Below are 11,071 nucleotides of genomic sequence, written 5' to 3' on the forward strand. Positions count from 1 at the left end.
ATCATTTTCTGAGGCTGATTGTAATGGGGAGTATCATATACTAGTATCATGCATATGATACTAGTGTATGATACTACCTTCCTAATGCATAGTATCATATATTAGTATCATCTAGTACTTTATTTATTGTTATGCATGACACAAAGTAGCATAGCATTTATTATGATACGGTATCATGATATGATACTGCACCCTATCTTTCTTCATTTAATGCTATGGCACCTTATCAAAATTGCCTAGTTGGCATGCATAATACTAACTATGATACTATCATTACAACCAGCCTTAGTGACAACAAGTACGTTGAAATCATTCTCTTTTCTTAATGGCTTTATTGTGAAGATCAGAGACAACAGTTGCAGTCTGCACGAATAAGACTTGAAAGGACAGGGTGTCGTTGGTAGGCAATGGAAAACGCACTATACAGTGACGAGTGTCCATATTGGTTTCTTTCCCACGCTGTTTCACCAGCCAAGAACACAAGTCCCCTCACCAAGATGCGGGATGTTCGATGATAAGATTTATATGTCAACTAGCATATATGTCGTGCGTTGCAACGCAGAGATATTTTCTGAGAAGCAACAAGAGAGATAAATTATGTGTTCACCAAAAACGATATCCATAGTGGTGGGGCGACAGAGCAAGGAGTTGTGGTCTTCTCGCGAGTCATGTTTGTCCCACAAGATGTTAATAGTGGTGGGCATGGCAGCGACTATACCTGGCCAAACCTCGGGCCGGGCCTAGCCAAGTCCGAGGCAAAAAACCTAGGCCCGGGCCCGGCCCGGCCATCGGGCCTGTTTTTTGGGCCCAAGCCCGGCCCGAACGCGTAAAAGCCCGCCGGGCCTCGGGCCTCGGGCCGGGCTCCTTCAGAAAAGCGCAAAAACAACGGGCCCGGCCACGGCCGGGGAGCACAATCGGCCCGGGCCGGCGGGGCCGGGCTTCCCATCGCCAAGACTAGTGGCGACCACCCAACTTGTGTTTTTCCCCTTCAGGTTCACCTTTGTGTCAGGGTTGTGGTTGTCTCCTCATTTGGTAGTTGTGCGGCGACCTTCGTTGCACTTGCTTCGACCACTCTCTCCTACGATAACGTAACCAGATAGATTACTAATTGCAACGCATAAATTCCATTTTATTAGCATAATCCACGGATAACCAGACAGTCCCTTCTTTATCAGGGTTTATTCTCTTTAATTGTTCTAGCGCTCATGTGCCCACAATTCTTCATAATTAGATCCAAACCAACATATTCTTTCTATTGGCACGCGCCCACAATATTTTTTTGATTCAATATATCAGTATCAAGGTTTGAAATTGCTGACCAGCCTGTCGCCTGGTCGCCACAATATATTTTAATTATAGCCAAGAAGCATATATTCTTTTTTATCGTTAAATAGCGTGTGGACGCACAACAGTTCATTGGCAGCCCATTGGCAGGCACCAAAACGACCAATGTTTGTAAGGCACAATATAAATTTTTAACTAGCGACCTCAAAAACTCGACCATGGGCTGCTAGCCACTCGAACAAATGGGTCCTGCTAACCAATGGCCAACCCAAATGTTTAAGAATATGCAGCGTCAGATTCAAATCTTTTTTTTGTTTTTTTGCTGAATTTTTCTGAAAATAAATTAATATTTATGAGTTGCCGAATATTTTTGGAAACATGAACAATTGTTGAAGCCCCGAACAGTTTTCAAAACTACGAACCTATTTTTGAAAATTGCGTTCATTTTTTGGAAAAAGACAAACATCATTTGAAATAGGTAGATTTAAAAAAATCATAACCATTTTTTGACAACATGAACCTTTTGAAAAAACATGAACATTTTTAGAATGTGTGAACATGTTTTGAACATTTAGAACAAGTCCAGAAAATGTGTTTTTTAACAGTGAACATTATTTTGAATTTGTGAACATTTCACTAAAACAAGAATAATTTTAAAATATGGAATATTTTTAAAATGCAACTTATTTTGAAAATCTTGATTTTTTGTAATACACAAACTTTTTAAAAAATGGTAACTGTTTTAATTTTGAACACATTTTGCAATGGGAACAAAAAAGTAAAGCTTTGAAAATTTTACAAGATAGGAATTTTTAAAAAAAATCTGATTCCTTTTCTAAAATATGGTAAACTTTGAAATTTTGAACGATTTTTTCAAGATTTTAATTTACGAGAAAAGGGAAAATAATCTAAAATTGGTAAGAAAAAAATGATGAAAGAAAAATAGAAAGGAACAGAAAAAATTAGAAACAGAACATAGAGAAAAAGAAAATGGTCCGGCCCAGTCTTGGGCGTCCTGTGCGAAGCTCCACTTATTCGACGCTGCATGCGGCAAATAGTCTTTCACAGCTGTCTGGGCAGATAAATAAGTGGGCTGGCTTCGTCGGCCACAGCGTGCTCAGCGCATGTACGAAAATTGTTTTATGTTTTTTCTAGCAGACGGATGCACAAAAGTTTAGTACGACCTCTGATAGAAAAATAATTTTACGTCAGTGAACGGATGAAAAAATTGGAGAAACGCACCTTACTTTATTAGTAGGTATAGGTACATAGATATAGATAAGAGCACACCCCACCAAAAAAAAAAACAAAGCACACCAACAATCGTCATAAATCATTCATCATCACGACGAGTTTCCACCCTTCAAGCGACAACGCAAATACATCGACCATAAGACTAAAATATCTTTTTTCTTTGCGGGGACACAAGACTAGAATATTACCAGTTCCAACACATAAAAATTGAACAAATTGGCACAAAGTCAATCAACCCAAAAGGACGGCCAAATAAACATTGATTGAAGTCGGATCCAAACAAACTTTGAAAGGCGATCTGAGCAGAAACAATATGCACTCCTCAAGAGATATCCTGACAAATTGGTCATCCTCGGTGAAACAAAGATGACCAAACCAGAATGGCATAAAACAATTTCGGGTCCAGCTGAACTGAAGCTGATGTTCATATATCAGAAAGCCTTAACAGTAGACCATGTTAAACTACTATTGTTACATTACTATATCACAGTTTCAACAGATATGGAAATTGTGGTTCGAGTTGAATTGAAAATGTTGTCCATATATCAGAACCTTAACAATAGATATTAAACCACTGTTACCTTACTATATCACAGTTTTAGCTGACATGAAAGTACAGCACAGAACTGAATCTACAAATGCAACGGCGGTCTTGGCCATTCCAGGTCCACCCAAACAACAAGATAAGTTCTACTAAACTAGATCTAGAGATTAAGAACAAGAATATAAACTTACATATACTGTCGAAAACATAGGTTGGTATACCAACAATTATTTACAAACAGAGAAATAGAAGAGACCAGAATCAACATACTCAAATATTCAAAATAGTTCCAACAAAACGGTCAAGTTTCCATGATTAAGTACTAGAGTATTACAGCTGCATGGCTGCCAATAACAACATAAACACAAGCAGACTACTAAGTTGACTGAATAGCTAGCAGCATAAGTCAGGTACATGACTTCACTCAAGCACCAATAGCTTATCACAACTTACCCAAATTACTGTTGCTCATATTCAAGATCTAACTTCGCTATCATTGTGCTTCAAGGTCCAATAATCTTCACTACTAGAATCTTCAAGGACCCAGATTGATACTTCAGCAGCACCATAATTTGCGACATACAATTGTCCACGTGATGCATAAATATAAGGACCACAGCGAGCATCATTTAAAGTAGGAACAGGAATGAAACGACAGTTTCCCTCCACGTCGATGGCTGCAACCAAATTATTATAGGAACATAAATACAACACCCCACTGAGAAATGTGCCACCTGAAAAGTTGCGTATCTCAATTGGATCGTCCCATTCAATTTGATGTGTCCAACCTCCAGCTTTGGACGAGTAGATCCCCACCTCTTCGATGTCATATTCATACTTCAAATTCCAATTCAAAGCCACAGCAGGTACCAACTCGAACACATAGAAATGGGAGGAGACGGCCGGATCAAATCCCAGGCGAGCATACGATTCCGAGGACCATTCATTGGCAGGGAAGGTTACCCATTTCTCAGTGGCAGGATTGCACACCACATAATCCGGTTCCTCGGGATAAGGCTTCGAACGTCGACAGAGGAGGAGGCCGTTGCAGCAGTCCAACAAGTCAATCTCCTCGCATTTTGGCAGGAACGAGAGGGAGGCGTCAATGGGGCACCAGTTCCCTGAGACGCTTCGGTAACCATGCAAATCATGTGGACGGCTGGCCATGTCGTAGGTTTTGTAGAAGAAGCCGGCGAGGGTCGACCGGGGAAGCTTCTTGCGGTGGTCGGGGTGGGCGATGAGGTCCCGCCAGCGCGTGGAGACGCACTTGCAGCCATGGGCGGAGCTGGGCCCCAGGCAGCCCAGGCCGTTGCCTGGGGCGTGGGAAATTTTCTCAGCCCATATACAAAAAAACACTGTTCGGCCTGGGGCGCAGCCCACTTCTTAGCCCAGGCAGCCTGGGCCAACTGGCCCATCCACCCAGGTCAGTGCCTTTCCCTGGCGCGTGCGTGTGCTACTCACGAGGGTTTGGACGAACCTGTCTGCCGCCCCTTCCCCCAACTTGACGAACCTAGGCGAGGCCGGTGGTCGCGTCCCTACCCGTCGGCGCCGCCCGCCGCCCCGCCGCCGGCTGTCGTCGTGCTACCCATCCAGCCGCCCCCAATCCCCTTCTGCGCCTCTGCCTATACACCTATCCAACCGCCCGCCCCCAGTCCGGCGAGGCGGTGGCCCCGGCGAACTGCCGGCAAGGTGGCCGAGGTGGCCCTTCCTTGGAGGCGCCTTTTTCTCAACAGCCGCGTCACAGAGCAACTCGACAGCAGCAAGGCAGCAAGAGGAAAGCGCAAATGGTCGTATCTCTTCCAATTTCCAAACCTCAATTTTTGTTTGTAGATGCCACTATTGCTAGATGATGATTTTTGTCAGTTGCTAGATTAAACCGTTGCTGCTAGAGGCCAATGTTTGTTAGATACTTAGATGCGAAAATAAAATTTGACATTTAGTAATTTTGCGGAAATCCCTTTTGGAGCTCGGGCTCCAGTGAGGCCTCCAGATTCAGATTTGAAATTTCATTGAAATTTGTATGTTTACATCTCAAAAAATTCTGAAAAAAAATCACAGATATACATGAAGGCATAATACACATGTGTGTAAATTTTCAGTTCAAAATACATTGAAATGAGGGCTGTGCAAAAAGACAAATATGGGGCTGTTTAACACATGATACTATTCATCCTTCCATGCCATGGATTTGTCTTTTTTGTACAGGTCGCAACTCAAGGTATTTCATCATGAATTTTTACACACATGTGAGTTACATTCTTACATACACGCATACTTTTTTCAGAATTTTTTGAACCATAAAAGTTTGAATTTGAATTTTTTAAAAATAAAGGCCTTCATGGAGCTCGGCCTCCAAAACGCCTTTCTCGTAATTTTGTTCCTATATTACTGCTAGAGGCCATTGAATATCATGTTTGTTAGTAACTTTGTTGCAACATAGATTGACTTTTGTATGCCTTCAAACTGAATTTTTTTGGTAGTTTTTAGCCTTTGGTTTCTCGCCTGGGGCGTTAGCAAATCCTGGCTCCACCACTGCTTGCAGCAGCGGGTGGACTTGAACGGCACGCGCGAGATGATCTCGACCAAGATGTCGTCGGGGAGCTTGGCCGTCGGATCGCTGATGAGGGCCGTCTCCATGGATCCCGTCGCCATCTCCATGGATCCCATGAGGGCGGCAAATCTGCAGATCGGGGAGGAGGAAAGGTTAGAGAGATACGTCCGGCTAGCAGTGAGGGGAGAGTGAAGGAAGAGAGGAACTACCAGATGCGTGGCGCGCGAACAGCGGCGAGAGCGCCGGCGTTGGGTGCTGCCATCCGCGCCGGCGAGTGGGTGGCGGCGAGGCGGTGAGGGTTTGGTTTGGGTGCGAGGCGGTGAGATGGAATTTTTTTTTTTGAGACAAAGGCGGCGAGATGGATGGACGGATGCTGCGGAACTGGGCTGGAACCGGAAGGACGGGCGTGTGAAGTTATCTGGGCTTTTTACTGGGCCGTGTGAGTCGCACTATTTCGCACACGTACACCATTTTGCGTTTCTAAAAAAAAACGTACACCATTTTGCAGTCCCTCAACAAACAAACATACACCATTTTGAAGTCCTAATACAAAAAAAAGTAGATCGAGGAGTGGGAGCCGTCCCTTAATTATTTTTTGAATTCTCGTATATCCTTGTTTTTTGCGTAGGTTTTGGTCTCCTGGCAGCATCGGCGAGGTAGTGGCAGAATCTACCTTGACAACTTCTGATCCGGTGGCGACGAAGGGCATGTATGAATTTTGTGTTGCCTATTTGTTAGTTCTTTTCAGATCTTGATAATTTATGTGTTAATCAAGGGAAGTCATTGACTGACTCTTGTCACAGAGACTTCGACCTCCTTCTTTCATTTGCTTCGCAGCATGGTCTTGATAGTTTCACCAACCCTCTGGACTAGTGGGAAACATTGCAAGCTTGCACTGCATGGGGCAAGACCCTAGCCGATGTTCATTTGGCAGTTATTAGATCTTGTTTCTAGCATTTAAAGCCTGGTATGAAGAGGATGTACATTTGCAAGTGTCCCTTTCCTCTACCGCCAGTTTAGTGCAATTTTCAGGCTTTGACCGACAGCATACTCTCTCTGTTTTTATTTACTCCGCGTATTAGCTTTGGTCAAAGTTAATGTAAACATTGACAAAGTTTAGAGACAAAAATATTAACATATACAATAACAAATCAATACCATTAGATTCATTATTGAAGGTACTTTCACATCATATAGATTTTTATGGTAAATGTTTATTATTATTTTCTCTAAACTTGATCAAACTTTGCAAAAATTGACTTCAATCAAATCTAATATGCAGACTAAATAAAAACCGAGGGAGTACAATCTTAGGAAGAAGGCAGCCAGTATGTTTTTGGGTGTAATTTTATCTTTTGCAGGTCAATTTATGTCATGTTGTCTTTTCACTGTGCTGATTACTGTTTTCCTTGATAATTATCAGTAAGTTATCCTTTGGGTATTATTTTCTAAATTAAATAAAATAGGCCATGACAAGAAATTAGAGGAATATTTTCACCCGGTAATTGGTCAAACTGACACAAAGATAACAGGCAGTGCTGGAAAGATATCCTGGCAACTTCGTCATCCTGGTCCTTTACTCATGTCTATGTAGCCGATTCAACTGTCTTTCCACAGGAAGGTACGTATCACTTGGCAATAATGACAAGTCTGAGGTTGAGCAAACAATAATAAGTTGGCATGTAGATAAATCTGTAAATTATGTGCTCAATATTACCATATATGATCCTTAGCGATAGGTCAAGTTAAACTTCTATTTGCCGCAGCTTGAGCAGAAATGATGAAAAAAAAAAGATCAGAGCCAAAACTGCAGAACGAAGGGCTCCCTGATCCTGGAGGCTCTAGAAACTGAAGCCACCGCCGGCGTCGTACCCTAACGATGAGTTGGAGATCACGCGGCTAATGATGGCCCACCGAGCAGCTAGTCCTGGAGGCATCGCATTCCCATGCCGCACATTTCAAGTAAAGAAGGTAATCAACATCCTACACAAACTTGTGTATTACTGGGACTGTATCCAACAGCCTGCGTCTCTGCTAACTGTCCTGTACATGAGGCTAATTTTCTTCTTGTACTTCGCCTGGTAAAGAATTTTCATTTTCTCCACTGCTGATGAATCTGCCGACACAAACATAACTTTGTCATCCTGGTCGAGAGATGTTCTGGCAACTTTGCCATCCTGATGCAGCATGCCAACCCCACTATGTATGAACATATGCAGGTCAAATTGTCCTCCATTATCCAATCTGAACTTCCTCCAGATAGATGTCACTTGACAGAAAATCAGAAGCCCGAGGTGGAGCAAATAATAACAAGCTTCTCTGTTGATAAATCTGCTAGTTATGTAGATCATAAAATTCCTAGCAAGAACAGGGTGAAGTTACAATTCTGAGTAGGAGTGCCCCCATGACTGAACCAACTGAACGGGCAACTCAACTTCTATATATTAGAAACTGCAGCTGGAGAACCACGCTTCAAAGCCGGTGAAGGTGACAGAAAGATAATCGAACCAGAATGGTGAAAAATCACTTGTGCTTCACGTTAAACTGAAACGGCAGTTCATCTACCGGAAAGCCTTAGCAATAGATCGTGCTAAGCTACTGCTATTACATTACCATATATCACAGTTTAAGCACATGAAAATAAAAAACAAAGACCGAATAATCTTAGGCTCTAGTAATGCAACAGCACTTCCAGGTCCACCCAAACAGGAAAATCTTAGGCTCTAGGGTAGAGCTTGAGGTTAATAAGGAGGAAATAACCTTTAGCGCACTAAAAATAATAATCCACAAACAGATAAATAAGCAGAGACAATAATGTAGACATCAATACTCATAATAACTGCAACAAGACGATCAATTATCCTTAATTAGTTTAATAGTAGGGTATTGCAGCTGCTAACATATATGACCAAACAGAGTTTTAGTTAAGTTTACTGAATAGCTTGCCTCATAAAGTGTGGTACATGAGTCCACACTTATAAAGATCTACCCAAATCACTGTTGTTCTGCTCGTACTCACGATGTAACACTCATATCATCAGAAAGATGGACAATTGTGAGGCTCCAATACACAGGACATTTAGTGCCCATCTGCTAATGACTCCGAGAACAAAGGAACATATGAAAGATAAGCCCGCCTGACATACCAGCCAAGATCAGATACGAAACACAGCTCCCTAGAATCCACGTCGTATGAAAATAATTTCACAAGCTCTTGGAACCCCGATCTCAATCCTATGGTTATGAATACCATATTGTGTTCTGGGTGTGCTGAGATAACACCATAATATGGCATGCGGCTTGAATACCCTTCTCCAAACAGTTGCAAGTAGTTGACATTGAGCTTCAAGGTCCAACAATCTTCGCTACTAGAATCTTCAAGAACCCAGATTGATAGTTCAGAAGCACCCCTATTTGTGAGATGCAATTGTCCCAGTGATACATATACATTAGGAACAATAGGAGCATCATGAGAAGTAGGAAGAGGAATGATCCTACAATTTCCCTCCACATCGATGGCTGCAACCGAATTATTATCAGAAGGTAAATACAACACCCCGCTGAGGAATGTGCCACCTGAAAAGTAGCGTATCTCAATTGGATCGTCCCAAGCAATTTGATGTGTCCAACCTCCAGCTTTGGAAGAGTAGATCCCCACCTCTTCGATCCTATAATCATGTCCACCTTTGATAGGTACCAACTCAAACACATGGAAATGGGAGGAGACGGCAGGGTCGAATCCCAGGTGAGCAAACGACACAATCCGGTTGGCAGGGAAGGTTACCCATTTCTCAGTGGCAGGATTGCACACCACATAATCCGGTTTCTCGGCATAAGGCTGCGAACATAGACAGAGGAGGAGGCCATTGCAACAGCCCAAGATATCAAGCTGCTCGTATTCAGGTAGGAACGAGAGAGAGTCGTCAAAAGGGCACCAATCCCCCGAGACGCTGTGGTAAACATCATGAAAACGTGGATCGCAGTCCATGCCGTGGTTTTTGCAGAAGAAGCCGGCAAGGGTCGACTGGGGAAGCTTGTCGCGGTGGTCGGGGTGGGAGATGAGGTCCCGCCAGCGCGTGGAGACGCACTTGCAGCAGCGGGTGGACTTGTACGGCAAGCGCGAGATGATCTCGACCAGGAGGTCGTCGGGGAGCTTGATCGTTGGATCGGTCATGAGGTCCGTCTCTGTGGATCCCGTCGCCATCTCCGGGGAGGCAACGAGCGGCTAATCTACAGATCGGCGCGGGGGAGGGGAGGTTAGAGCACTAGCTAGCCGTGAGAGGGGCGTGAGGGAAGAGAGGACCTACCAGATGCGTGGGGCGCCGGCGCCGGGTGCTCCCGTCCGTGCCGGTTAGTGGGTTGCGGCGAGCCGGCGAGGGTTTGGCCTGGGTACGCGGCGCCGGCGGCGAGATGAATGCAGGAAGTAGGACCGCATTTATCTGGGCTTTTCACTGGGCCTTGTTAGCACATTTCCAAAAAGGAAAAGAGCACTTCGTCAGTACTTGATTCCCGAAAGAAAACTCTTCTAAAAATAGATTCTCCAAAGAAAACAATCAGTACTTTTATTTCTCAACAAAAATAAGTCAGTACTTTTTTTTGAGAGAGAGAGAGAGAGAATCATCAGTCGGTAAAAGAACGAGAACAGAGGGGAGATTTCGGAAAGTGTATGGATGAACACGGATACATATGAACCCACTTTGAAAAACACATTTCTAAATACTAAAAGAAATATGAAAAGGGTTACACGGGTATATCTTTATGTTCTATGTGTGTGCATAAAGTTTCATGAAAAAATAATTTTTTTGTGGCTAGTGCAAAAAAGACAAACAATTTTGTCATGGAACGCTATTTAGAAACACTGAAATTTGTCTATTTTGCGAAGATAAAATAGAAAAACATTTTTTCACAAAACTTTGTGCGGCGCACACATATTTGCGAACATGTATGCATGAAATTTTGTTTTGATTTTTTTGAGATTTTAAAACATGCTTAAAATGTATTTTTGGGAGATGGGTGCAGATGCCTCTGTGTTCAAGACGTGCCCAATCGGGAGTATCCCCTGTCTTACTCTTATAGTAGATGAGAATACTTGAACCCGGGCCGGCGACGACAACCATTGTGTTGTCTACCACTTCACCCAAAAATACTTTTGAAGAGAATAAATTGCATCTAAATTGCATTCACAATCTAACGTTAACGTCAATCTTTCCTTTTTGCATGTTGATATTAGATGAACATGTATATATTCCAATATATATAGATAGATACTCCACTAGATAGATAGATAGATAGATAGATAGATACTCTGTTAGAGTATGTAATGGGTCTAATGGGCCTGGGCTGGCGGTATAGCCCGTCAGTCTTAGGGTTAATTAGAAATAAAGGTCGCTTGCTTAGGGGTCTAGTAAGTCTTGCTAGGGAGTTAAGTAAACCTCTCT

The 11,071-nt window shown here is 43.0% G+C and overlaps 2 protein-coding genes across 2 annotated transcripts; both read right to left on the bottom strand.

The window, feature by feature from the left end:
* Nucleotides 1-3,556: 3,556 nt before the first annotated feature.
* On the bottom strand, nucleotides 3,557-5,719 carry LOC123057168 (F-box protein At1g47340-like). The gene is made up of 2 exons (XM_044480278.1): nucleotides 5,637-5,719; nucleotides 3,557-4,367 (listed from the first exon to the last, which is right to left on the bottom strand). Exons 1-2 carry the CDS (start codon nucleotides 5,717-5,719, stop codon nucleotides 3,557-3,559), a joined length of 894 nt encoding a protein of 297 aa, XP_044336213.1.
* A 2,762-nt stretch (nucleotides 5,720-8,481) lies between these two features.
* On the bottom strand, nucleotides 8,482-10,105 carry LOC123059167 (F-box protein At2g16450). The gene is made up of 2 exons (XM_044481801.1): nucleotides 9,941-10,105; nucleotides 8,482-9,863 (listed from the first exon to the last, which is right to left on the bottom strand). Exon 2 carries the CDS (start codon nucleotides 9,835-9,837, stop codon nucleotides 8,713-8,715), a length of 1,125 nt encoding a protein of 374 aa, XP_044337736.1. The 5' UTR covers nucleotides 9,838-9,863; nucleotides 9,941-10,105; the 3' UTR covers nucleotides 8,482-8,712.
* Between the last annotated feature and the right edge of the window lie 966 nt (nucleotides 10,106-11,071).

Source organism: Triticum aestivum, chromosome 3A, assembly GCF_018294505.1.
Source record: "Triticum aestivum cultivar Chinese Spring chromosome 3A, IWGSC CS RefSeq v2.1, whole genome shotgun sequence".
Taxonomy (NCBI): domain Eukaryota; kingdom Viridiplantae; phylum Streptophyta; class Magnoliopsida; order Poales; family Poaceae; genus Triticum; species Triticum aestivum.